At 44.7% G+C, this 25,552-nt stretch overlaps 1 protein-coding gene and 1 pseudogene across 4 annotated transcripts in view; both read left to right on the top strand.

Annotated features, from left to right (window-relative positions):
- Smad1 (SMAD family member 1) overlaps positions 1-25,286 on the top strand; it is a 63,324-nt gene extending 38,038 nt beyond the window's left edge. For 3 of the 4 annotated variants that reach the window (XM_059264304.1, XM_059264302.1, XM_059264303.1), the window contains exons 3-7: positions 6,331-6,588; positions 9,157-9,273; positions 12,746-12,967; positions 18,409-18,665; positions 23,898-25,286. In XM_059264304.1, the coding sequence (XP_059120287.1) occupies positions 6,331-6,588; positions 9,157-9,273; positions 12,746-12,967; positions 18,409-18,665; positions 23,898-24,041 (998 nt within the window). In that variant the 3' untranslated portion in view covers positions 24,042-25,286. The remainder of the gene's footprint in view (positions 1-6,330; positions 6,589-9,156; positions 9,274-12,745; positions 12,968-18,408; positions 18,666-23,897) is intronic. The other variant, XM_059264305.1, reaches the window with a different exon arrangement.
- Positions 2,139-2,998, top strand: LOC131911891 (mitochondrial import inner membrane translocase subunit TIM16-like; annotated as a pseudogene).
- Positions 25,287-25,552: the final 266 nt, after the last annotated feature.

Genomic DNA, 25,552 nt, shown 5'->3' with positions numbered 1-25,552 from the left:
AGTGTGCTAACATCCTTACAAGACAGGCTTAGGCTGTGCCGAGATACACTGGGAAAGAAGGCCGTTAGGAGCTAAGAACAGAGGTCTCAGCCGAAGCGAGCTCACCACTACCTTCATCTTGGATGTTTACCCCCCAGGGACCACAGGAAAATGAATTTCTGTTATTTCAGTCACCACTCTGGGATTTTATTACAGCCTCCCTAGGAAACTAATACAGACAGTGTCTACAGATCACAAAGCCACCATCGACGTGAACAGACCTTCATAGTGCTTTTGTTTGTTTTCCAATCCTGGGGATGAAGCTGGCTCTCATGCATGCTAAGCTGTACTCATGGCTTCCCCTTTAACTGTGCACTTGCATGCAGGAGACCAGAGTGCAGGAGAAGGATCGCTTGGAGCTGGAGTTATCCATGTGAGTGTAGGAACTGGAAGAGCAGTGTGCACTCCTGACCACTGGGCTGTCTCTCCAGCCTCTTCTTTTGTTGTTGAAGTCTCACTGAGTTGCCCAAGTTGGCCTAGCACTCATCCTGTAGCCCAGACTAGCTTTGCACTCAACAGCCTCCTGCCTCCACCTCTTGTTCAGCTCTTCCTCATTCTAAAGAAGGCATTTCTGCACCAAGATACTGATCTTTACTGTTAACTTGTGAATGTGATGGCATCTCAATAAAGACTCAAGAACTGTTTTGTTTCCAGAAGGCCTAGGGTGGTAACTAAAGCTCTTTGGAAAGAGAAGCGTGCAGCTAAACACAGGAGGAAAACCAACAGGGGCTGGCCTGTCAGGCATTGAAACCCTTTATTAATACGGTGGTGTGGGCCGGGCGGGGGTGGCGCGTGCCTGTAATCCCAGCACTCAGGAGGCAGAGGCAGGAGCATCTCTGTGAGTTCACGGCCAGCCTGGCCTACAGAGTGACTTCCAGGACAGCCAAGGTTACACAGAGAAACCCTGTCTTGAAAAACCAAATGCACACACATATAGTTAACCAAAAGTAATTAAAAACCACCACCAACAACAAAAACAGTGGCGTGGCCACAGACTAGAGCAGAATGAAATGTCTGAAAACAGAACAGACACAGGACATTATGGAAAGTTAGCAGCTCAGTCTCCAGGACAGAGATAGCCTCTTAATCAGTGGCATTTAAGGTGGCTGGCTAACCATTCAGAAAAAAGGTAAAATTAGATGCATCCCTCATACCACAAATAAAACCAGTGGATCAGAAACCTAAATAAATCGAGAAACTCTGCATGTCCCAGAAGGGTACAGGGATGAATTCTTCCATTCAGCATGGGCATACAAGATTTTATAACTTCAAATTCCTAACACACATACACACTCACGCACGCACGCACTCATGCACGCAACACAAGAAGGATGACCAAACAGGAAGCTGGACAGCTACCCTGTGAGGAGGTTAGAAGAGGGAACTGAACAGAAGAGATGGGAGATGTATTGTTCTGACCTTCGGAACCATGTTAGTGTTTTCTGGATTTGGGAATGGGGGAATGGAGTGAGGACTGACAATAAATTGTGCCGGTAAGCTTAATACTGAAGGTGGGAGTCATACCCAAACAAACTTGGAGCAAATGAAAATGAACCCAAGTATTTTGCACATAAAAATAAATTTGAAAAGAAAACAAATTCTACTAGGTGTAGTTTATAAGCTGGTATGAATATAGTAGTTTTGAAGAAAATAGTGTATTTAAGGGAATTCATAAATGTATTGAAACTGGGCCAGGCATGTTGACCCATGCCTATAATAATCCCTGTGTGCGGGAAGTGGAGGCAGGAGGATCACGAGTTCAAAGTCATCCTTGGCTACAAGTTTGAGGCTAACCTGGTCTACATGAGACACGCTCAAAAGTTCCAAACGATTAACTACATAATAATGAAGGAAGGGAAATACAGTGTAGATGAGCTGGGTTGGACTTGGGGAAAGCATTGCATACAAAGTGCTTCTGCACATACCCCAATGTGCACACATACAGCTTAGAGTTGTGACTTCAGAGTCTATGATGTTCCTAATTAAAAGGAACCAAGGACCCAGAGATGAAGAGGAGGAAGTGAGGCAGAAGCCAGAAGCACTGGGTTTTGAAAATCAGAGAGATGCTGACCCCGTGCCCCTGAGGCCCAGCGGCTGCCATGGCCAAGTACCTGGCCCAGATCATCGTGATGGGTGTGCAGGTGGTGGGCGAGCCTTTGCCCGGGCCCTGAGGCAGGAGTTTGCAGCAAGCCAGGCAGCCGCCGGTGCTCGGGGTCGTGCTGGGCACCAGTCTGCAGCTGCATCCAACCTCTCTGGCCTCAGCCTTCAAGAGGCTCAGCAGATTCTCAGCATCTCCAAGCTGAACCCTGAGCGGGTCCAGAAGAATTATGAACACCTATTTAAGGTGAACGGTACGCCCGTGGGAGGCTCTTTCTGCTTGAGTCAGGTTGCTCATGTGAAGGAACGTCTAGATGAGGAACTCCGAATACAAGCCCAGGAAGACAGAGAGAAAGGGCAGATGCCCAAAACGTGACTGCTGGTCACTCCCACCCCACCCATTTATAGCTTGGTAATAAATGTCTTTTTCATGTTAAAAAAAAAAAATCAGGGATGCTTAAAGAGTGGTAGCATGTTTTAGAAGGCATAAAGAGCAAGCAGCAGCCAATTGTAGGACACAGTGATCCACAAAAATAGACAAGAATAGGAACATTTCAGCCCATTTATCAAGAATTCACAAATGCATGCCAGTAGCTATTAGAGATGAGCAAGAGGCAGGAGATGGGGAAGCCCCTCCTCGTGGTAGAATTCTGACTCCAAAATAAGGATAACGGAATGAAAGAAAAGTCATGTCACAACCATCTGAGCAAAGGTTGACTCAAGCAAAAATCTACATTTAGGGTTGATGAAGTCTGATGAGAAACGGAAAGTTTACTCAGTCTGGAGGGTCTGCCGACTGGTAATTACAAAAAGACGCAGTAGCTGTGGATGGTAGGTGAACTGGGCAGTAGTCTAACCAAGCAAATGATTGGCTTCTGGGTATGTACCTATGACAGAGGGCGTAACATCACCTGCATAGTATGGTAGCCTAGAACCACGGGGTTTAATTATAAAGAACTGTCAGAGGAACCCATGTTGAAAGGCAGTCTGTAAAATCACTGATAAATACATCAGTGGTTACTGTGTCAGTAATGGCTCAGGTGTGTGTAGAAGTCAGTCCGACTGTGTACCAGTTACTCTTGACTGTTGTGGAGTCAAGGAGCAGACAGTGTACATTACCTGCTCTCAGAGTATTTGGGGTGGGTGGGAAGTGTTTGGAGCAGAAGGGAAGAGAGTAAATGACTTAGTAAATGTGGCAAACTTAAAATGGGGGGATCAGGCAGGTGAGATGGCTCATTGGGTAATGGGGCTTGCCGTTCAGACTTGGAGACCTGAGTTCAACCCCAGAACCCATGTAAAGGTAGAAGGTCAGAACTGACTCCATGAAGTCCTGTGACCTCCACACGCTCTGCACACAGCACACACACACACACACACACACACACACACACACACACACACACACAATCATCATCATAATGATGGTGATAATGATAAGCTTTAAAGGTAAAAGAGAAAAATAAAAGTGGGTGAATCTGGCTACAGGGGATATACTAGAGTTAACTACTATGGGAGTTTATGTTAAAATAAGAAGTGACTGAAAAGAATGATCACAGAGCTTTAATACAATGATCCCTTCCCAGAAACATCCCAGGTCATCTGTAAGTAAAACTGTGTCATCAGATAAATTAAAGACACATAGAATAATTCATAAAACTAAGTGAATCTCACAAGTATAGTGTTGAGCCAAAGATGAGTCAGACGGTTATAACAATCTATTTATTTGAAGATTTGTGCATCTTACTATAGATTTAGAATAGCTTAGTTTACTAGAGGTACCTGGGCCTCCATCAGCAGAGGCAGAGTCTCTTAAAGTGTAGTTCAATGGTAATGTCCATGCTTAGTGTACAAGGCACCAAGTTTGACCCACAGCACCATGAAAACATAAAACAGTCAGAGATGAGAAAAAGGCCACTTGTCACATTCATCGATCTAGAGCGTCTTCGCTGTGCTTGATAGTTCATGTCCACAGTCATCTAAACACTGATCTCTGTGATGTACTGGGTCTGTCTCAGCACTGTGCCTTGATGCCGATCACCACCAAACAAGATGGCAGCAGGACTGTGCGGAGCTTGGGGTACGGAAGTACAGTGCCCTTTCCTGTCATGAAGTCCATTTTACCCCCCATGGCCACCGCCACCTGCTGGCAGTAGGAGCAGTTAAGTTCCCCGTCCTGAAGCTGTTAGGCAATGAGAGCTGCCAAAACAGGTGCCTTAGGAAGAAGAGTCTGCTTAATGTAAGGGGAGCCTGCTAATGTTGCATTTGTTGCAAGTAGTCATCACCTCCAGCTGATGGCCAGGAAAGGCAGGCTGGGAAAGCCAGGCAGGCGGGGAGGGTCCCAGCACCTGGCAGGTTGTTCTCAGCTGCCTAGCTCGTTCAAGGGCAGCACAGGCTCCATGAGGCCTCGTCACCAAAGGAAAGAAAAAGCGAGAAAAGAAGAGAAGGAACAAGTGATTGGGGTGGCCAATTCAGAAGTGCTAACTCAGGCTGCAGCAGCTGAAAGACAAAGAATGTTCGTGTGTCCATCAGTAATTCAAGATACTAGGCTGTATGAGATGAGTCTCTGCTGGCAGTAGGCGGCCTTTACCAGGGGTTTCTTTGACATAGTGTCCACCTCAGCTAACTGTTGGAAGGTAGAAATAGAAAATAATTCTTGCTTTGTGCAGATTCCATCACTACACTAGAAATAAATTATATTTATTATACTCAAATAGCAAGGGAAATCCACAAGTGTTATCACTTTATAATAATTGACAAATGAGATGTAGTGTGAGGAATTTTAGTACTTTCCCAAACTATTTTACCAAGTTGGCAGCTAAGTCAGTGACAGCCCATGTGTTGTGCATGCCTTCCAGTAGAAGCACTGTAGAGCAGGAACCAGGTTCCTGGAGAGCCAACTCCACGTCTAATGTCACCAAACGTTCCTTTAGGGAAGTGCATCGGGGGTCCTGGCCACCATTCACAGTAACCAATTTAAAATCCCCTTCCTTCTCTCATGCAGTTTTAACACATGTTGCTTTTCTCTACCGTTTGGAGACCACAAGAACAGGAGGGCTTCCGAAGGTCTTTGTCACTAAGCGGAGCCACCCCGTGACCCTGGAGGACACCTTGGGGTCTGGTGGCATTGCCCAGGGTAGGGTTCTATAAGTCAACATTAGGCAGCCATCCCTCCTAGGGTGCCTGCCATATGGTGATGGCTCTGTCAGGATTTTCTGCGGTTAGCCGGGCTAATTTCATCACCCAAGCTCTTAGCTTTCCGGAGACAGCTTTTTGCTTTTGTCTAGGTACGGACCTCTTAGTCTTGGGTTTTCAGCTGGCAAATGTAACTATACCTTCTGCATCCTCCTTGGCCCTGTTGTGTGGTGTTGAGGACCACGGAGAAGTGGGTGCACTCATCCAAGTCCTCACAGAAAGGATGCTTCTAAGTATGGCTGCCAGGACATCCCCGAACCTCAGAGGCTGTGTAACTGACTGCCTTCCCTGGGCTTCGGTGTCACATGCTCATTGTTTACTGCTTTTTATTTTAAAAGGAGTTAATGTGTCGATTAAATAATACCATTTAATACACATCAACTCAGATTTGAGCAGACTGTTACGTGAGAGTATCAGTGTCGATATGTACATATGTAAACAGAGTGGCCCAGGCTGGACTCCAACCTTGGATCCCTTTGCCTTAGCCTCCCTCCTGAGTACTGGGATCGTGAGTGTACGCCAGTGTGTGTGTGTGTGTGTGTATGTGTGTGTGTGTGTGTGTGTGTGTGTGTGTTTGAAGGGGTACACATGCCACAGTGCACATGTGGAGGTCAGAGACCAACCCTGTGGAATCGGTCCTGTCCTTCCACCTTTACGTGAGTTCCAGGGATCAAATTCGGTCTCTTACTGTATGACAGACCCTTTTACCCATGAAGCCATCTGGCTAGCTGGTGATATATATTGTTAATTATGCTTTAGCTTTTTTGTGAATAGGAAAATTAAAAGTGGAATAAAGCAACTAATTTTAATCTGAAACTGTCTTGAGGCTTCCCAGTGGCGCTGCCTTTAGGCTGGGGTCCTGTGATCTAGGCTGTACTCTGGAGCGGAGAGTCACCTTCCTCGGACAGCAGAGTGGAGGTCAGGTCATTTGCCCTCACCTACCGTGAGGTAATTACTGGTTTTCACTTCTCTCACTTGTCTCTGTTCTCTTCCCGTGCCCAGTCCTTCCTCCAGTGCTGGTGCCCCGGCACAGCGAGTATAACCCTCAGCACAGCCTTCTGGCGCAGTTCCGCAACCTGGGACAAAACGAGCCTCACATGCCGCTGAACGCCACGTTTCCAGATTCCTTCCAGCAGCCCAGCAGCCACCCATTTCCCCACTCGCCCAACAGCAGCTACCCCAACTCTCCAGGCAGCAGCAGCAGCACCTACCCTCACTCCCCAACCAGCTCAGACCCAGGCAGCCCTTTCCAGATGCCAGGTAGGAGGGGGCATTCTGGGCCCTGCCTTGGGGCGGTGGGTGGGCGTGGCCTGCGGGGGGATCGGGGGTTGAGCCCTGGACAAGCCCCTATGAGCCAGTGCTTCAGAATAACAGCGTATGGGGGGAGTCATGCAGCCGGAGAAGAGGATGGCCTGTGTGATTCCCGCTATGTTTTCCCCTTGTTTTCAAAAGTTTTGAAACAGCTGCATCCTTCTGGGAGTGGCATGGTTGTCCCAGTCTCTGAAAGGGAAATGTCATGTCACACAGTGCTGTTCTGTGGCTTCGGCCAGCATTTCCGACGTTGAAGATCTTCCTTGCTGTCGCTGCGGCCACAGAAGAGTTACTTCCCGAGGGATCACACCCCCATTTAATTAGATGCAGTTAGCCCGTGATGTGATCCCAAGAAATGTACTTTTAACAACAAGGAATTGCAACAGAAGGTGCTGGAGACCATCTGCTTGTTGAACTGAGCAAAGACAAAAACCAGTTATTTTCCTGTCTTAGTCATAACGGATGGTGTAATAGTTATCAAAATAAGTGATTAATTAGAAGATTATATTTTTCAAATTACAGGTTAGTAAACAAGCCAGAGCTCATGCTAGTTGACATCAAGAAGGACACGATAAACAAAACATCATGAAATCTATGAATATTTTTGTTAGGGAAAAGACTGGGCAGGCATGTTTACAGAGCCACTTGAAAGTACTTTTAATTAAATTTTACTTCAACATCCATGTTGAACCTTCAGAAATTGGAAAGTGATCCATGCTTTATTGCTTCTTCTCCTTTCTTTTTAAACACTTGTTTTTCAGCCGGTTTATTTTGCATTTTTTTGTGTTTGGGATAAAGATGGGAGATAGATTATTTGAGTAGCCAAACTAATAACATTTGGTGGTTTCCTATCCACCCATTCCCTGGCAACCCCATTGGGTCTGGTGGACTGGACGGGTTAGTAGGGAAAAGGTCCGTTTCAGAGGACTTTTGATAGGGGCAACCCCAGTAAAAAAATCAAAGACTGTCACTCGAATTCTGTCTTGTCCTTGACTGCCCGGGATTAAAGTACAAGCCCAGGAGAGGAGAACAGAAGGGCTGTGCTCTGCAGGGATGGCAGAGCACCATCAGCTACGATCTGCCCGGGGGAGCCCTGGTGGTGCCACGGGTTGCTAGTGAGATTTTCACCAGCCTGTTGGTGTAAATTCAGTGGGTTCTGCTGAGAAGAGGCTACGCCTCACTGCTGGCTCCAGGCCAGCAGAGTTAACTTCACTGCGGCAGCAAGAAGCTGGAGTGAGGCGGGACAGTCTGAGAGGGTCCCAGGAGGCCCGCTGGCTCTCGGCTGGGTCGGAGGTGGGAGGAGTCGCCAGGGAGGCCTGAAGGAGCAGAGTTTGTTATTTGGGTTCCATGGTTGCTTCTGAGTATTTACCCAAGCATTCATGGCTCCCTGTGGTAAAATTGTGTTCTCCAGGCTCTGCTGTACACGCTGGGTGGGCTCACAAGCCAATGAGGAACTTGGTTTTTGAGAGCAGGAAAACGAATGCCCTGTGTTTCACAGTAAGAAAATGCCAGGCTTGCATTCGTCTGTGTGGTTTAAGTAATCATATTATTTGCTGGAAACTGTTCGGAAGAGTCCTATGTAAATTGTGAAACAGAAGACAGCTGAGATAAGCTGATTTAGTGCCTAGGATTCTGTTATTGGGGGTTTTTGAGCTAGCTATTGCTCAAATGGTTGGGGCAGAGACTGCTTAAAGCCATGGGAAACCAAGTCACAATCAGTAGGTTGTAGCAAGCCCAGAGAGCAAATTCCTGCCCGTAGTTTGCTGCCGGGGCCTGAGAGAGCTTCTCCTCACCGATCCTGTCAGCCAGTTTCACACCAGTGAAACCAAGCTTCCAGGTTCTCAGAGTCTGCTCATGACAGTGTGCTCCATGCTCTTCTCGTGGATCTAAAGTGACCTGTTCCTAGGTAGGCAGGGGACTCCTGCGACCAACTTACGTTTTTTTCTTCTCACTAAAATGTCACTGGAAACAAAGTTTGGGGATACGATTGTTTTAAGAAACTATACCCTAAGTCCAGTGTCTTTAGCATCTAGCCTTTTTTGTGAGGCAGGGCCTGATGTAGCCAAGGTTGGCCTTGACCTCTGCATCTTCCTGCCTCCATTTCCTAGCTACTAGGATAGCAGGCAGGTGCACCCTAGAGGTAAGGAGGTGTCTTCAACGTGAGTGATTAGTAATCTCAGCACAGGGAGGCAGGGACAGGGCGATCCCTGGGGCTCACTGGCCAGGCAGCCTAGACTGCCTGTAGAGCTGCAGGCCATGAGAGACCTTGCTTCCCCCACCCCACCCCCAAAAAGTGAGGGCTGGCCAGATGGCTCAGTGGGCAGAGGCACTTGCTGCCATCGTGGAAACCTGAAGTCAGTCTCTGGAACCCACATGGTGGAGAGACCTAACTCCCTAAGCTATGCTCTGACCCCTACACACATGTGCACACACATGCATCCGCATATACGTGCACAGGTATACGCATACACCTGTTTATATTTCCAAGCATGTCATTTTCTTTTTCAAACTTTGTAGCAGACACCCCCCCACCTGCTTACCTGCCTCCTGAAGACCCCATGGCCCAGGATGGCTCTCAGCCAATGGACACGAATCTGATGGCACCTTCGCTGCCCTCGGAAGTCAACAGAGGAGGTAAGAGAAGTTGCTGCTCACTCCCTTTTTAGTTTGTTGTCCGTATGTCCAAATGTGACTTTCACTCACATAGACCTTAAAAAGGTCGTTATTTGAGAAACATGGAAAACAGGTTTTCTGTTGTTGTTTTAAGCTTAATGGAAAGAATTCTCTAGAACCCATCTTTTTACTTAAACTCTGTCACAATTCCATATGAGATCTCAGAATGAATGTGGAGGTCTCAGATTTTCACTGGTCTCTGAAATGGCCTTAAGCAGCATTCTTAGTTAGGGGAAGTTAACCTCAGCTTTAGTGGTTAGGAAACTGAACTGTCAGTCAACTCTGAGGACAATGGGAGATGCTGTATGTTGAGTATTCAGACAAGACTTGTTTATGTAAAAATAAACAAGCATGTCTATGTCATTAGCATGCTAATTCACTTTCACCTTCAGTAAATGGCTAACTGATATATATTATCATATATACATTTATACATACATATCAAATAACTGTTTAAAATGCATTTATCTATGACTCATTACCCATAAGTGTGGGTTTGTATAGCTGTTCCACTTCCTGTGTATCCATGAGGTTGTAGAGATCTCTTGAGCATGCAGAGATGGTGGGGAGGAGACAGTTGAGTCCTGTTTTACATAACAAATATGTCTGTTATTTAGATGGTCATGTGTTCAGGTCTTCAGTAATTAATAACTTGAGATCCGTGCTGCAAGAAGTGTCTTTAAATGGGCCAAGAGGAGCAGGCCGTCTATAGAAGTGCAAAGCTGACTCCCGTGGGTGATCCGTACAGCAAGGGTTCCCAACAGCACCTTTGGGTCAGAGTAGACTCGCATATGCCTTGTCTGTTTTATGGTCCTTATCTGTCACTGAAACAAGTAATGACATTTGTTTTCTTCTTTCTGGACTTGTGCCTAACTTCATTACAAAAAAAGAAAAGAAAAAAAAGAAAATTAAAGGATGAAATTTTACCTCCCTTCCCTCCAAGAGCTTACAAATAGAACTGAAGTTCATGTTCCCTCTCTGGGGAGGAGGAGGAGGAGCTGGTCTTCACCGTCGGGCCCATTCAGCCTGGGAGTGACTTGGTGTGTGGATGACTCCACCTGCTTCCCAGGGCCACAGTGGCAAGCTGAGTCGGCTTAAGGGAGCAGAGAATCAGATACTGACACCCCACCACCAAACACACACTAGCCCTGCCGTACAGTGCCATGCTGCTCTGGCAAGATAGGCTCCTGGTCAGTAACTTCTGGAGGAGGCCTCCTCCAAGTGCTCAGCCTGGGTGCGAAGCAATTGAAATTAAAAAGCAGTGTGCCTGCTGAATTTGTCTTATTTTGTTCTTAACCCCATCTTTAGCGAATGGGCGGTAGCTCAGACGTTGTCAGAGCTGCTGATGCTTGTAAGGATTTCACTGTGATGCTGCCTGTCTGCCAGTTAATAACGACAGCAGCAGGCCCTGCTCACCTGTGACTGTACAGCAAGAACAAGCCCTAGTGCGGACTCTGGGCTTGGGGTGATGATGTAGCAGCTCTTGAGTTATACTGAATGTACCACTCTGATGGGGATCTCGGTGGTGAGAGGGCATATGGGAAGTCCCTGCGTGACCCTAACTGCTCCAAAAATAAATTTTAAAAATGATGATAATAATCTAAAAGAAACTTAGTTGTACGATTAGGTAAATTAGAACATATAACTTTTAAATCAGTGATTTTGTTTTGGAGTTTTCTTTATAGGCTCTCTATATTTTACGGGTCTTGGTCATCGTTAGATGCTGGGAGTCAAAAAGTAGAGGCGTCTGATTGAGAGAACAGCCCCATCTGACCCATTTTTGGAATTTTTATTTGGGGAGCAAGATACCCTGTGTGGACCCTGTAATGGTACTGATGAGATTAGCTCCATGACTTACTTTTAAGATCTCCTTCTTTTTAAATAGCCTTAAAAATGTTTCCCGTTAGAGCCAATTTAAAAACCACCTAGTATTTTCAAAGGAAAAAAATGTTGGCTTTTCTCCTGTTGTTACCTGTGGTGGTTTTCCCAGAGCATGGGTCAGCAAATTACAACCCACAGACAGATCAGCCCACTGTCTGTTTTTGTAAATAAAGCTTTATTAGAACACAATTGTGCCCATTTGTTACATATGGTCTATGGCTGGGTTTTTTGTTTGTTTGTTTCTGTTGTTACAAAGGTAGAGTGGAATAGTTGTGATAAAGACCGTATGTCCCACAAAATCTTTCTGGCCTTTTATAGGAAAAGAACGTGTCCACATGTAAGCTAGATGAATAGCATTTTTAACAACACTGATGGCTGATGAAAGGCCTCTGTGACCGATGGCACAGCCTTCTTTGGGATTTGGCGCTTGTGAATGACTGAAGTTTTGCTCCTTGAAGAACAGCAGAGGGGTGACAGGGAAGGCTTGTCTAGAAGACAAGAGAAGTAGTAGTGTATTTTCAGCCAGCCTGCTTCAGTATGTCAAGCAAATAGTGGGCGGTTATGCTAAGAGCATCAAAGTCCTTCTCCCCTCACCAAGCCTGGTGGATTTTCTTTCCATTTCTCACATTTGTACACCGAGGCCCCGTGAGGCTCAGCTCAGTAATAATTAAGTTGGCGATGGTGTGATTTGTATCCCTGGGGTCTCAAAGGCATGCTCTCAGAGGTTTTGCTGCAGAGGGCTCATTTCCCAGCCTTTTGGTTGAAAGTGTTGAGAAGCGTTTTCTGTTTGGAGATTCATCAGTCTTAAGAGATTGGGCCTAACAAGCTGCATCCTGTCAGTAAAGCTGGGTAGTTTCCATTGTTGGCCCATTCTGGGAAGGGAGAGACAAACACACCTGCTCGCTTGAAGCAAATATAAGGAAGTTAGCGTGGAGTCTGGATGAGAGAGATATGATTCATTCGGGGGGAATGGCCAGCTGGCACGATTTCTTCCTGAGCTATAGCAAAACTGGAGCTGCGGCCAGCACTGGCTCCTGTGGAGCCAAGCAGCTTCTTCACGATAGGGAGAAGCTAGTTTTCAGTGCTTTGAGAAAGCAGAGGTCTGCCAAGGCTTTGCCAAAAGCGGTTCCTTTCTTCACCGGCCCCATCGGCACATCTCCAGGCCCCTCTTGTTCCTGTACCACTTGCTTTTTCACTGGTCACTTGTATTTCTTGTAGGTAGTGTGCCAGCAGGAGTGATTTCTATTATTTCTGTATGTTAATGAGCCAGTAATAGGTCATTAGTATTCAGCAAATGCTATTGCTGGGCTTGCTGAGCTGGTATTCCGGATTTCTGCCAGTCACTGGAGAAGACTGCTCCCCAATTAAAGGGGAATGCCACCCTTACCAAGAAGTACTTCCGATCTCACAGAAGGTGATCCACGTGATCACTGTAGCTGCCCCTGCCTGTCTTCATTCCCCAGTGCTCAGCCAGTTTACAATGCGGTTTCGGGTTGGGGGTGCTCCAGGCGCAACCCGTGAGCCAACAGAACCTTTTTTCCCCCTCTCACAGATGTGCAAGCTGTTGCTTACGAGGAACCAAAACACTGGTGCTCTATTGTGTACTATGAGCTCAACAACCGCGTGGGCGAAGCGTTCCACGCCTCCTCCACAAGCGTGTTGGTGGACGGTTTCACCGATCCTTCCAACAATAAGAACCGCTTCTGCCTTGGGCTGCTCTCCAACGTTAACCGGAACTCCACGATTGAAAACACCAGGCGACATATTGGGAAAGGTGAGCCTCTCTCTACCCCTCTTGCAAACGTTCATCTCTTGTTCCTCCATAAGTGACTCCGTCATTCCTGTGGCAAACGCCAAATGTTCAGATGCTGCTGTCTGGAAATTGTTCCAATTGATGATCTTAGTGGTTTTCCAATTCTCATGATATTGATAGGAACCAGCTGACATTGACTTGTTATTGTAGGGCACTACGCTATCTTAAATTTTGTTATAAGTGAAATATCTTTTAAAACAATTTTTACAGTTATTTATTACATGCTTGTTCATGCACACATGTGTGCATAAGTACCTTGATCAGAGGACAGCTTGTGGGAGTCAGTTCTCGCCTTCCACCATGTGGATACTAGGAATCAAACCCAGGTCTTCAGGCTTGGTGGCAAGCACCTTTACCCACTGAGCCAGCTCGCCGGCCCAAATATCTTTCTTAATAGACTTAGCTATTTGTTAGTGGTAGATTAAAACAGTTCTGTAACATTTGCATGTATTTATTATATGATTAAGTCAGTGACTAAAAGTGCTCAGAGCTGAGTTTTCCCTGTGGAGTAAGGAACATGCCACCAAGAAGGGGTATGGCATTCCTTGGAAAATGTCAGTATAAAATCATAATTTGATGACATGACGTGTGTTGATGTGCTCTTGTGCATATGTCCTTATGCAAGCCTATCTATGCACCCTCAGACTGCATACTGAAAAGGCAAAGAGACAAAATAACAATACACATATCTAGTGTCCAGATCATTGCTGCTGTCTATCTCCAGTGAGGGAAACTGTGGCTGCCTCCAAAGCTGGGACGGGCTGAGCCTGGCGCATCTCACGTGACCGAAAGTCAAGAAAAGCTGGAAGTGGCAGTGTTTCTCAGAATCCAGCTCCCACCACACAGCTCTGGACAGTTTAAGTACCGAAGTCCAGCTGTCCATGGTGGGAACTAAAATCCGTGGGTGCTCAGTTTCCTCATCTAAAACTGTAGTGTATCGTGTAACTCACACACCTCACCTTTCAGGTGCTCTTTGAGTCACACTCTGCAGAGTCCGCGTCATGTAAATAGTTGTACTGTTGAGTGACGCCCGAGAAGGCAAACCTGTGCATGTTAATGTTGGTGCTATTAAAAACTCATTTTTGATCTGTGCACAGTTGAAACTGGATTCCAGATCCAGAGATAATGAAGAGCAACTGTAATTAACTGCAGTAGTGGATCTTAAGATACTGCTGGGTGTGGGTGAGCATTACCTGGAATGCCGTCACTGGGGAGGCCTGGAGCAGAAAATCAAGAATGCACAGCCAGGGTGGACTACATGCGTAGTGAGATTCTGTCCAATAAGTAGATTCTAAGTGATACAGCCATACTAATAGAGAAATGAGTTAATTGGGAAGTCCAGTAGCTAAACAGACAGTGCTCAAGTACAGACGTCATCACTGCGTAACTGTTGTAGTAAGGATCACATAAGAGTCATCTGTTTAGGGCTGGTGAGATGGCTCAGGGGGTAAAGGGGCTTGCACCATGCCTAATGAGCTTAGTTCAATCCCCAGGACCGCATGGTAGGAGAAAGCCAGCTCTTACACATTATCCTCTGACGCGCGCGCGCGCGCACACACACACACACACACACACACACACGCCTCACACACCCATCATGCACACACATAGAACAAGTAAATGTAATAAAAACAAAGGACCATTGATGTGTGCAAAATACAAAGAAAGATTTTATGAGAATCGAGGTGTTTACATGTTTTAAAGTGTTTCTCCACAAACTATTTTAATTGCAAATAAAAATTAGTTGCAGAATAAAAATTAATTATACAGTGGATAAGTCTGCATGGTCAGTAAGTTTATCAGTCCCCATCTTGACATCACTAGTGAGAGGTGTGTGGATAGCATATGCTGGGGAAGCAGAGGCAGGCAGATCTCTTGAGTTCCAGACCAGCTAGGACTACATAATGAGACCCTGTCTCTAAACAAATAAATAAAATAAAAATAAAAGAATCAACATCTACAGCAGTGGATCAGGTAAAACAGTTTTTAATAGGTGCTTAAGAGACATTTGAAGCCGGGCGGTGGTGGCACACGCCTTTAAATCCCAGCACACGAGAGGCAGAGCCAGGAGGATCTCTGTGAGGCCAGCCTGGGCTACAGAGTGAGTTCTAGGACAGGCACCAGAACTACACAGAGAAACAGAGAGAGAGAGAGAGAGAGAGAGAGAGAGAGAGAGAGAGAGAGAGAGAGAGAGAGAGAGAGAGAGATTTGAAAAGATTTTTAAGATTTAAGATTTTTAAGATTCTTAGATTCAAAGAGGAAACCTAATAACTGTCGAACTCAGCAAGCATTTCTTAGTATGACCAAAGCAAGAAAAGATAGAAATGACAACCTAAGGTGAAATGGACTTAGGTTCCTAGCACAGATGGGCGTGTTCCTGCACCTGTAGACCACTGACGTTTTCTGTCGATACATTTAGGATGGAGAAGTGTGTATTTCATTACATTTTAATGGGACACTCCCCCAAAGTAGTAAAAAGCCAAATGTTAGAATTTCCTCTTTAAGAAGTTAGGAGGGAAGGGAGCACTTGAAGTCGCCCCAGATGCCTGACTAGTGGACCATGTTGAATTAGAGATGATGAAGAAGCCAAGATTCTCGTGAAGGAAGCTAAGGCGGCGTGGAGACATCATGACCAATTGATAATATTCAGAATTAAGCTAGTAGGTCAGAAAGTCTTGGTCACGTACTTTTGAGAAAGTTCCTATTAACTTGTACCTCCCGCTAGACACAGACGTGTGCTGTTTCCCCTCACTCTGGACAGCTCATGGATGGACTTCACGTCTGTCAGGTCGTTCTGTTTACCTAGACGTCTGTATAACCACTTCCCCTGACCTGTTATTGTGACAAAACACCACAAGCAAAACAACTCAAAGAAGAAAGAGTTTATTTTTGCTCATGGTTCCATCATGGCAGGGCAGCGTGGCGGCAGCGGGGGCATGGTGGCAGGGGCAGAAGCCGGGCTCACACCTTGAACCACAAGGACAAAACAGAGAGAGTGAACTAGTAATGGCTCAGGACTTTAGACTCTCAAAGCCCACCTCTAGTGACATTTCCTTCCACAGGGCTATACTGAGAGAGAGAGAAAAATTGTACATACAGGCAGCTTTTGCTCATTAAAGGGATGCCTTGATTCTGTGGGAACATTTCAAGCAGATGGTAACTCTTCCTATAATTTTGTGAAAACATTTCAAGTGGACACTAAGTCCTTCTGTATTATTTTGTGACTTAGAACAAGTTAGGTTACAGTGTGATGTTTGGTGGAAGCTGTACAGTGTGATGCCAGTATTACTTGAAAGGGTGAATAAGAAGAGTTAAAAACTTTAATGGACGAGTAAAGAAAAAATTGTGACATCAGGGCTAAAAAGATATTATAAAACTACAAGCAAATCAGTCAGTGTGTAGACAAAACAGTGAAGTAAAATTACTCATGCTCTACTGGCGTGAGAGGGTAGTTTCGTGGCGGCAACAGGTCAGTAGCTCCTCCTAAAGGGCCTGAGTGTACGGCACACGTGTGAGTATCCGTAAAAAGCAAACAGTTTAAAAGATGGATGAAAATATATTTGATCTGAAAGGTAGTTTTCTACCTCAACAAAATTCATAAGAAATTCAAAATTCATAAGAAGTTAAGTATTTTAAACTTCTCTAGGTTGAAACATACATCTAAATCTATTAATCTGTCTGTCTGTGTATCTGTCTGTCTACACATACAAACTTCTCTAGGTTGAATCATATCTAAATCTGTTTATCTGTGTATCTATCTACACATACACATATAAAATGACTAAAATTGAAAGATAAAGGAGTAACTGGAAAATACAGAATAAATTATTTATATCTACCCCTAAATGCACAACTCATAAAAAATGATTAAAACCCTACAATCCAGTCAGTGCGATAAATGAATGAGTCCTCAAGACAGTGAGTGCACAAGAGACACCCGGACGGCCACTAACGCGAGCGTTTGCCCAGCTCCATGTACTAGTTACAGCAATTCTGTTCTTTTCCAGCAGTGAACACTGCTTTTGTTCAAGCTCAGGATCAGGGCTGGTGTGGGTCAGATCCTCACGGCACTCACACAGTGCTGATGTGGGTGTGAACCAGCGCAAGCATTCTGGAAAGTCGTTTGGCAAAGTGATTCAAAGGCCTTCGATCCAGCCATTTAAGTTCCAGGAATCTCTCTTAGGGATATTAGTAAAAACCGTTCAGTGACATTTGTCATGAATGCAATAATAGAAAATTAGTGTCAACACTGTCCGCTGAGGGAGCCTGGTTAAACAGTTACAGCAGCAGTCATACAGAAATGTGAAAGTGTGCACCCGAAGCTTTATGATTGGGGAAGCAGGCACAGTGCTGCACACTATTAATTAACAAGCGTTTTCCTCTATCACTGAAGAAATGGTATAATATTTTCCACATCTTTATATTTTCATATATTGCCTTAATTTTCTAAAATGAAAAGTCATCATTTTTATTATTAGGGAAAGGGTTTGTTGTTGTTTTTCCCTCTTACAGTTTTCTCTATATTTTTTCTCGTAAATATATTTCTCTATATCTCTAAACAAAATGGATTTCTGTCCTAGTGGGTAGAGCTGGTACTGGAGCCTTAGCCCTAGGTGTCTGTAGAAATGCCACATGGTGTTTCCTCAGACAGTCACGTGCCAGGGTCACCTGCAGGGCTTGAAGCTGCACCACCTGCCTGTTTGCTGGGCGCTTGTTACCACCTTGTGAGGCTTGGCCAGAGGGTCCTCCTTCTCTCTTTGTTTATTTTGTGGTGGATAGCGGGGCATGAGAAGATAGCTTTGCAGAATTGATTCTCTCCTCCTTCAGCTTTACTAGGAGGGCATCCAGGTCTGCCCCCTTCTGCCTGTGAAGTCAGGGCGTTGCCTAGACTCCAAGCATTCTAAGTTATAAGAAGTTTTCAATTATTATCTTTAGTAGCTATTTTGGCGAGCTCTTATTTCACAGTACATTTTTTTTCCTATTTAAAAGGCTTTTGTTTTTAACTGGACCTCATGTCTTACAGTTCCCAACAGTAATTCTTCACCCCGGCTTTCATTCCTCTGTGTTTATTGGTCATCCCTTCTCTCTCTCTGAAGTTTTCTGAACAATTTAGCCCTGGCATACATGCAGAAGACTTGAGACTGGAGGCTACCCCAGTAAACTACAGGTTTTATTGCACTCCATTTTTGGAGTGCAGATATACTTTCAACTCTGGCCAAGTGGGACATTAAATACTTACCAAAATGAAAGTGTTATGCTTTATTATTTTTGAGAGACTTTGTTATTTCCTGAACGTAGTGGTTGACACAGGGGTGACATGGTTACCTAGGTGTTTGTCCGAAGGCCTGTGTAAGTATCCCACCTTGACTCCGCCTGTGACTGACGCGGTCTGCCCTCTACAGGAGTCCACCTTTATTACGTTGGAGGAGAGGTGTATGCCGAATGCCTCAGTGACAGCAGCATCTTCGTGCAGAGTCGGAACTGCAACTACCATCACGGGTTCCACCCCACCACTGTCTGCAAGATCCCCAGCGGGTGCAGCTTGAAAATCTTCAACAACCAAGAGTTTGCTCAGCTCCTGGCACAGTCTGTGAACCATGGTTTCGAGACAGTGTACGAACTCACCAAAATGTGCACTATTCGAATGAGCTTCGTGAAGGTGAGCCACGCCCACCATCTCATTCGGGCTAGACCCACCCCCCTGCTTTCTCACAGTGTGTAAAGTTGTGCCTTCCTGGCATATATTCCTGTCAGCATCTAACAAAGGTGTCAGTGTCCAAGAGGTTGTCATGGGAACATAGACTATAGTCCTCTCCTCCCACCGTGCAGGTCCCAGAGATGGAACTCAGGTCTCCAGCTTGTGGCAGATGCCTTTATTCCCTGCCACCCCGAGCCATCTTGCTGTTCCTGCTCAAACTGAGGGTCTAGTGCAGTCCAGTCGGGCCTCTGGCCGGCTGAGGACGAGCTTGAAATCCTGATGCGTCGGCTCTACATTTGCCTCCACTACCCCTTCGTAGGGTCTCTAGTGTGTTAGGCCACTGTCCCACCCACTGCGCTGTCCCCGGCCCTGTAGCTACCATAATGCCATAGAACATGGTATGTATTTAAATGTAGCTTAAATACATCGTCATCCTGAGATGAGCTGAATAAATGCATCTTTGTCCTTCTCCTTTATTTTCAGTGTGGTCAAGATGCCAGCACGTGTCAGTTATAGTTCCGCAGTCCTTGGATGATCTTTTAGGGTGTGGGGTAGCTCAGTGGGACCCATGTGATAGAAAGACAGAACCAAGTCTCTCAAGTTGTCCTTTGCCTCCCATGTGTATATACACAGTCACACACAGGGAAGGGAGGGGATAAATGTAACAAAATAAGTAAGTGGAAAAGTTAATCACACTGGAAATTATTTCTAGTTGGTTAGATTTTTTTTTAAGTATTTCTATCTTGTGCCGGTGTATAATTCAAAAGTCAGCAAGGCCTTTGCTGTTCTCTCGGAGCGTTCTGTAGTATCAAAGAAGGGAGAACATCCAAGTCGTTGCTCATCTCTGTCTTCCTCTGCCGCTAAGCAATGAAAGTGTTGAAGATACCTTTGAAAAATAACTTTTTAAATGTGTATCTGGGACAGCACAGTCTAGTAACTGGCTTGTCTCTGAAGTCTCGAAGATAACTCTCTATCCCGCTTTACCTTGAGGAAGAGCACTAATTACACACCTGGGTGAGGCAGTCATCTTTCATGTCTGACTTCTCGTTAGGCCTGTTTAGTGATGTGTTCATCACTGGGCTGATTCCAGAGCCTTGTTCATCATCGTCCAGATCAAAGGTATCTTCCCTCCTTGTGGCCGAATGTGGCCCCTCTTCAGCACTAAGGGAGGCCTTTCTTTACCTCTTAAAGAAGTTGGCCTGTCTGTTGTGTGCAAATGTGACCACAGAGTTTCTTCTTGTTCATTATTCACAAGTGCCATTTAATTTTTGACTTAGCATTTGGGCTCAGACAATTTTCAAAATGAGGCCAGCAACTTGCCCAAGTGCTTTTTGTTTGGAAGGAAGAACATCTCCTGAGTGGCTGTTGACTGGTTGAGGTACAGGGACTTTCTCAGACCTTCTGCTCTTGGTCTGTAAAATGGGGCCAGGTGGAATTGGGACCTTGATAATTCGAGCTCCCTGATGGGGCTGTGATTATTGATTTTTGAGCAGCTTTGACTCTGTGCTCCAGTAAGCTTTCTCCTCGCTTTGTTCCCTATTGATTATACAACTAACAGGTAACTGTTACTTTTGTATAGCTAAAAACAACCTTCACTTTAATATAAGGTATTTAAAGATTTATTCTTTTACTCTTGTCTGTGTGTGTGTGTGTGTGTGTGTGTGCCCATGGAGGCCAGAAGAGGGTGTCAGCTCTCTTGTAGCAGGATTTACAAGCAGTTGTGAGCACTTGTGGGTTCCTAGAACCAAACTCAGGACCTCTGGAACAGCAGCAGGTACTCCTAACCAATAAGCCATCTCTCCAGCCCCAAGCCACATTCACAATGTATTGACATCATTCTTTCAGCAAATACTTTACCACTATTCCAAAAGACAATACAAGAGAAAAAAAAATGCATCTAAAGTCTCTAGCTTCAAGATGCATGTGGCTCCCGATGAGTTTAATATTAACACAGCATAAAAAATTTAACAAGCACTGGCATGGAGGGCTAGTCAAGGTGTGATGGATGTGGCTGGGGATTTAGGATAGACAAAACCTGCTAGAAAAGTGGTGGGCTGGAGAGACGGCTCAGCGGTTAAGAGCGTTTGCTGCTCTTACAGAGGACCGGAATCCGTTTTCAGCACCCACAGGGCAGGTCATAATTGCCTGTAACTCTGTCCCCAAAATCTGACACCTTCTTTTGTCCTCCATGAGTACCTGCACACACAAGCACATAGATGCACACATGTACACATAATAATAAATCTTTTTTAAAGCTCAGTGACTGTAACATAACAATCATCACACAAGAAGTCACGTTTTGGCAACAAAAGTTTTGCACACTTAATGTAGCAATGTTGTCTGCTGTGAGGGAGCCTCGGTTTATCTGTCCTCCTCAGTGTCTCGGAGGAACGACACAGGTCATCTTACTGACATTAAAAGGCAATCTTGTGTTATTTTTGAGATGATTTTTGGTGTTAATATAAAATTTATGAATGTAAAAAAACAAATCTTCCCTATCTGAAAAACCTAAATTTGGCCCAGAAAGTTTTTCTAGAGCTGCTGCCTCATGCTGGTGACCATCCTGGATGCTGGAGGTCAGGTGTTAGGCCTCCAGCTTCAAAGAACTCACTGTCTAAAGAGACAAACCTGTCTGTTGAATATCCCAGGTTAGTCTCAAACTCAGTGTAGCACAGACTGACCTTGAAGTCGTCATCATCCTCCTGCCTCAGCCTCCCACTAGTGCTGAGATTACAGGTATATACTACCACCTGGCTTTCATGGTGACTTCTGTGAAGCATCGTTGTCCTAACTGGTCATTCTGAAGCCATCTAGCAAACCACCGTCTTGGCCTGATGAATGATGGAACCTATTTTTTCAAGGCAGTGACTAGGTGTCAGGAAGAACTTTGAGAATGTGTAACTCTTCTCCTGTCAGCTTCACGTGAGACCGAAAGATCAAGAGATCTGTGTTGTTGATGGGTAGGAGAATGTCAGTCCGTCTGACATCACCTTTACTGTATTTACTGAGGGGAAAGGGAGAATTTGAAGATAGCTTTAACAGGGCTGGGATGTCACTCAGTGGTGGAGTGTGTTGCTTTGCATGTGAGAGGCCTTGGGTTTCATTCCCAGTGTCACAGAAATGGGGAGAAGGGAAGCAAGCATAACCCACACCTGTAATCCCAGTACATGGAAGGTTGAGGCCAGAGGATTACCACAGCTTTGCAGCCAAATGGGACTATGTAGTGAATTTCAGGCCAGCTGGGCTACAGAGTAAAACCCTGTCTGAAAATAAAAAAAAAAAAAACAGGGGCTGAGGAGATTGTTCAGTGAAATGCCTCCTGTGCATCTGTAAGGACCTGAATTTGGATCCCCAGTACCCATTCCATAGGGAAAAAAAAAATGCCAAGAGGGCTAGTGAGTGGGTAAAGGCTCTTACTGCACAGCCTGGCAATCCAGGTTCAGTCCCTGTGAGGCATGCTGTATGACACTGTACTTGGGGCGACATGGACAAATGTCTACTCACCCCAGATAGGGAACCAGTGACAGACCAGAGTGTGGATACCACTGAAGTCCAGCTTGGTGAACCATTGAGCTTTATTGGGGTTACTTAGAGGAACAGAAATGACTCAAAGACAGCTCTGTGTCCCCAAAAGCCTACCCCAGCACAGATGGCAGCTCACAGAAGCTGAGAACCTGGAGCTCATTACGTAATACGCAGGCAGCTTAACAGGCTGGAGCATGGCTTTTCCCAGCTCAGTCAGTCTGAGCCTCTTCTAGGCAGCTTGCCTTGCCTGTCTTCCAGGCAGCCTAGCTGGTCTAGTGTCTCAGCTGTCCTTACTGCTCTTATCATAGCTTGTGGGGGAAGGGAACTAGTGAATCTTGTCAGTTTCAGGGACTTCCTAAAGCTTTTGAGTTGTTTGCTTCCTGAGTTTTAAAAAGTTTGCCTATAGGGTGGAATGTTTCACCTCCCTATAGAACATTTGGCAATTAAGGAGCTTCCCTCTAAGATGGAAGGTTTTATCTTTGAAGAAATTGCTACACAACATGTGTAAAGGTGAAAAGAGAAAACTGACTTCACAGAGCTGTTCTCTGAGCTCCACATGCACATTGTGATGCATGCACACACAAAAATGCAACAGCAACAAAATGCTGGGCACAGTGCTGTGTGTAATTCCTGCATAGGGACAGGTGGGATCCCTTAGGCCTGCTGGCTGGCCAGTCTAGCCTGACTGGGGACAAGTGGGATCCCTTAGGCCTGCTGGCTGGCCAGTCTAGCCTGATTGGCAAAAAGCCCCAGGTTCAGCAAGAGACCTCATCTCAAAGAATACAGTGGAGTGTGATTGAAGAAGACAGCCAGTGTTGATCTGTGTCCTCCCCAGGCATGGGCACACAGATAAAGGGCAAGGGATTGCTCAGTTAAGGGTTTAGTGCTCTTACAGAGGTCCTGGGTTCAGTTCCCAGCATCCAGCTGGGGTGGCTCACAACAGCCTTGTAACTCCAGCTCCAGGACCCAACACCTTCAAGACTTTACAGGCATAACATTCATAGATAAATCCATACTCAAACACATACATATATACATGATTTTTAAAAATAAAATATTAAAAAATAAATAAAGCTAGGCTTGATGGCACATGCTTTTAATTCCAGTGTTCAGGGATAAGACGGGTAAGCTCTGAGTTCAAGGCTAGTTTGGTCTAAATAGGGAGTTCAGGCCAGCCAGGACTACATAGTAAGAAGATGTCTTAAAAAATAAAATGTAAATAAAGTTTTAACATAACAATAATGTAAAAGGAAATGAATATTTAAAATATCTTTATTCAAACAACTATTGAATGTATTTTAAAACTTTAATTATCCAAGACTAGTAATTTTTATTTATTTGAAACAAGGTCTCATTCTGTACCTACTGGCCTGGAACTCACACAATTGTGCCTGCTCCTGCCCTCCCAAATGCTAGGATTAAAGACGTGTACCACCACACCGGACAAAATGGGTGATCTGGGGTCCTTGGATGGACTTTCAGTGACCAGTGTCCATCCCCAAAAGTTACCCACCAAATTACCCATGCATTGTAGTGTGTTTGTTTTCTATGTTTGGACATAGCCACGAGTCCAAACAACTATGTGAACTGATGGTATGATCTTTTCATTTAGGAGGCTGAGTCCCTGAGATGAGGGCATTAAATGACTCCATTTTTTCTTTTTCCTAGGGCTGGGGAGCTGAGTACCACAGGCAGGATGTTACTAGCACCCCCTGCTGGATTGAGATACATCTGCATGGCCCGCTGCAGTGGCTGGATAAAGTCCTTACCCAGATGGGTTCTCCCCACAATCCTATTTCATCGGTGTCTTAAAGGGCCAGGCTTCGGTCTCTTGCACACCGTTGAGCCTTGCATGTACTTGAAGGATGGATGTGTCAGACAAGATGAGGTCTGACAAAGGAGTCTTGATAATACTTGACCTCTGTGACCAACTGTTGGATTGAGAAATTGACAAACCTTGGTAACATGCTGTTGATATCAAGAACCTGTTTAGTTTACATTGTGACATTCTGTTGTATAATCAACTAAAATGCTGACTTTTAGCAGGACTTTTGTGTATAGTTAAAAAAAGAGATGGCCAAGCCAGAGACAAATTATCTATTAGAAGAAGAAGAAGAAAAAAAGAAAAAGAACGATCCTAAGCAATCCTTTTGCCTGGAGTGTCTGGCAGAGTGTTACGTTAACAGTCTTTCCGAGTGTGCTTCTCATCAGGTTCCGAGCCCACACTGAATCATCTTCTCATGGGTGTTCAAATATTTTAAACTATTCGTTTAGAAATGAATGGGGTTTTTTGTTTGTTTTCAAAGTAAAGGTTAATCTTTATGACATACATAGTAATCTTTCTAAAACTGTATGCTGACTGTACTGCTGTCAGAATGATGTCAGGCATATGCTCTTTGCTAAATATGTATATACAGAATATTTGGAGGTTATGAATAGTCTAACTGGCTAGTGGATCTAGGAAGTATCTGAGGGGTGGGGTGGGGGGAAGGAGATGAAAACCGCTAACGTAGACTATACCATAAAGTTCAGTTTGCTGCCTTAAGTGAACAAGCTGGTGTCTGAATTTGCTGTGTTTCAGTTTTTTAGAGTTTTATCTGACTTTTTTCCTTTCTTTTCTTCTATCTCATCCACTCTACAAGGCAGTTAAGCAGCTGGTTAATTCCTGTAACTGTGAGAGCAAATGAATAATTCCTCTTACTTGCAAATCGACTGGCTTTGTGTTTCAGTACCCAGCATATGGAAAGCTTGAATTTCATGAGCAGTTTTTATGGAGTTTACAATACAGACACAGGCTTTAATTTCCAAATAAATTGTTTGCCACACCTAGTAGCTCTGCCCATCGTTCACAGGTTTAAAGAAGATCCCGATTGGACTCCATTCAAACATTTTTATTTTGTTTTGTTTTTTTGTACTGTTTGTTTTTATTTTCTTCTGTTAATTTTTTCTATTCTCCTCTGCTCTTATATATTGAGTACTTTTATTCCAACACTAGCAGGTTTTCTCTACTGGAAAATTTTAAATAAACCTGTCATCATTGCTTACTTTGATTAAAAATGTGTCATTTTCTTTCTTTGCATGTTAAAATTTTGGATCAGTAAGATATGGTGCTCTTTTGAGTACTCTCTACCAGATACAAAAAGCTCAATTAGTAAAACGAAGACATGGAACCTGACTTGCTAAAAGAACAGAGTGATTTAAAATCAGAAGAGAAAGGATCCATAAAACTTGGGGGAGAAATTAAGAAAAAAATAGGGTTTGTTGTTTGTTTGTTTATTTGTTTGTTTTGACTTTTCAAGACAGGGTTTCTCTGTGTAGTTTTG

Source organism: Peromyscus eremicus, chromosome 5, assembly GCF_949786415.1.
Source record: "Peromyscus eremicus chromosome 5, PerEre_H2_v1, whole genome shotgun sequence".
NCBI classification, from domain to species: domain Eukaryota; kingdom Metazoa; phylum Chordata; class Mammalia; order Rodentia; family Cricetidae; genus Peromyscus; species Peromyscus eremicus.
Note: the sequence above shows the minus strand (reverse complement) of the source record. Positions and strands in the feature narration are given on the sequence as shown.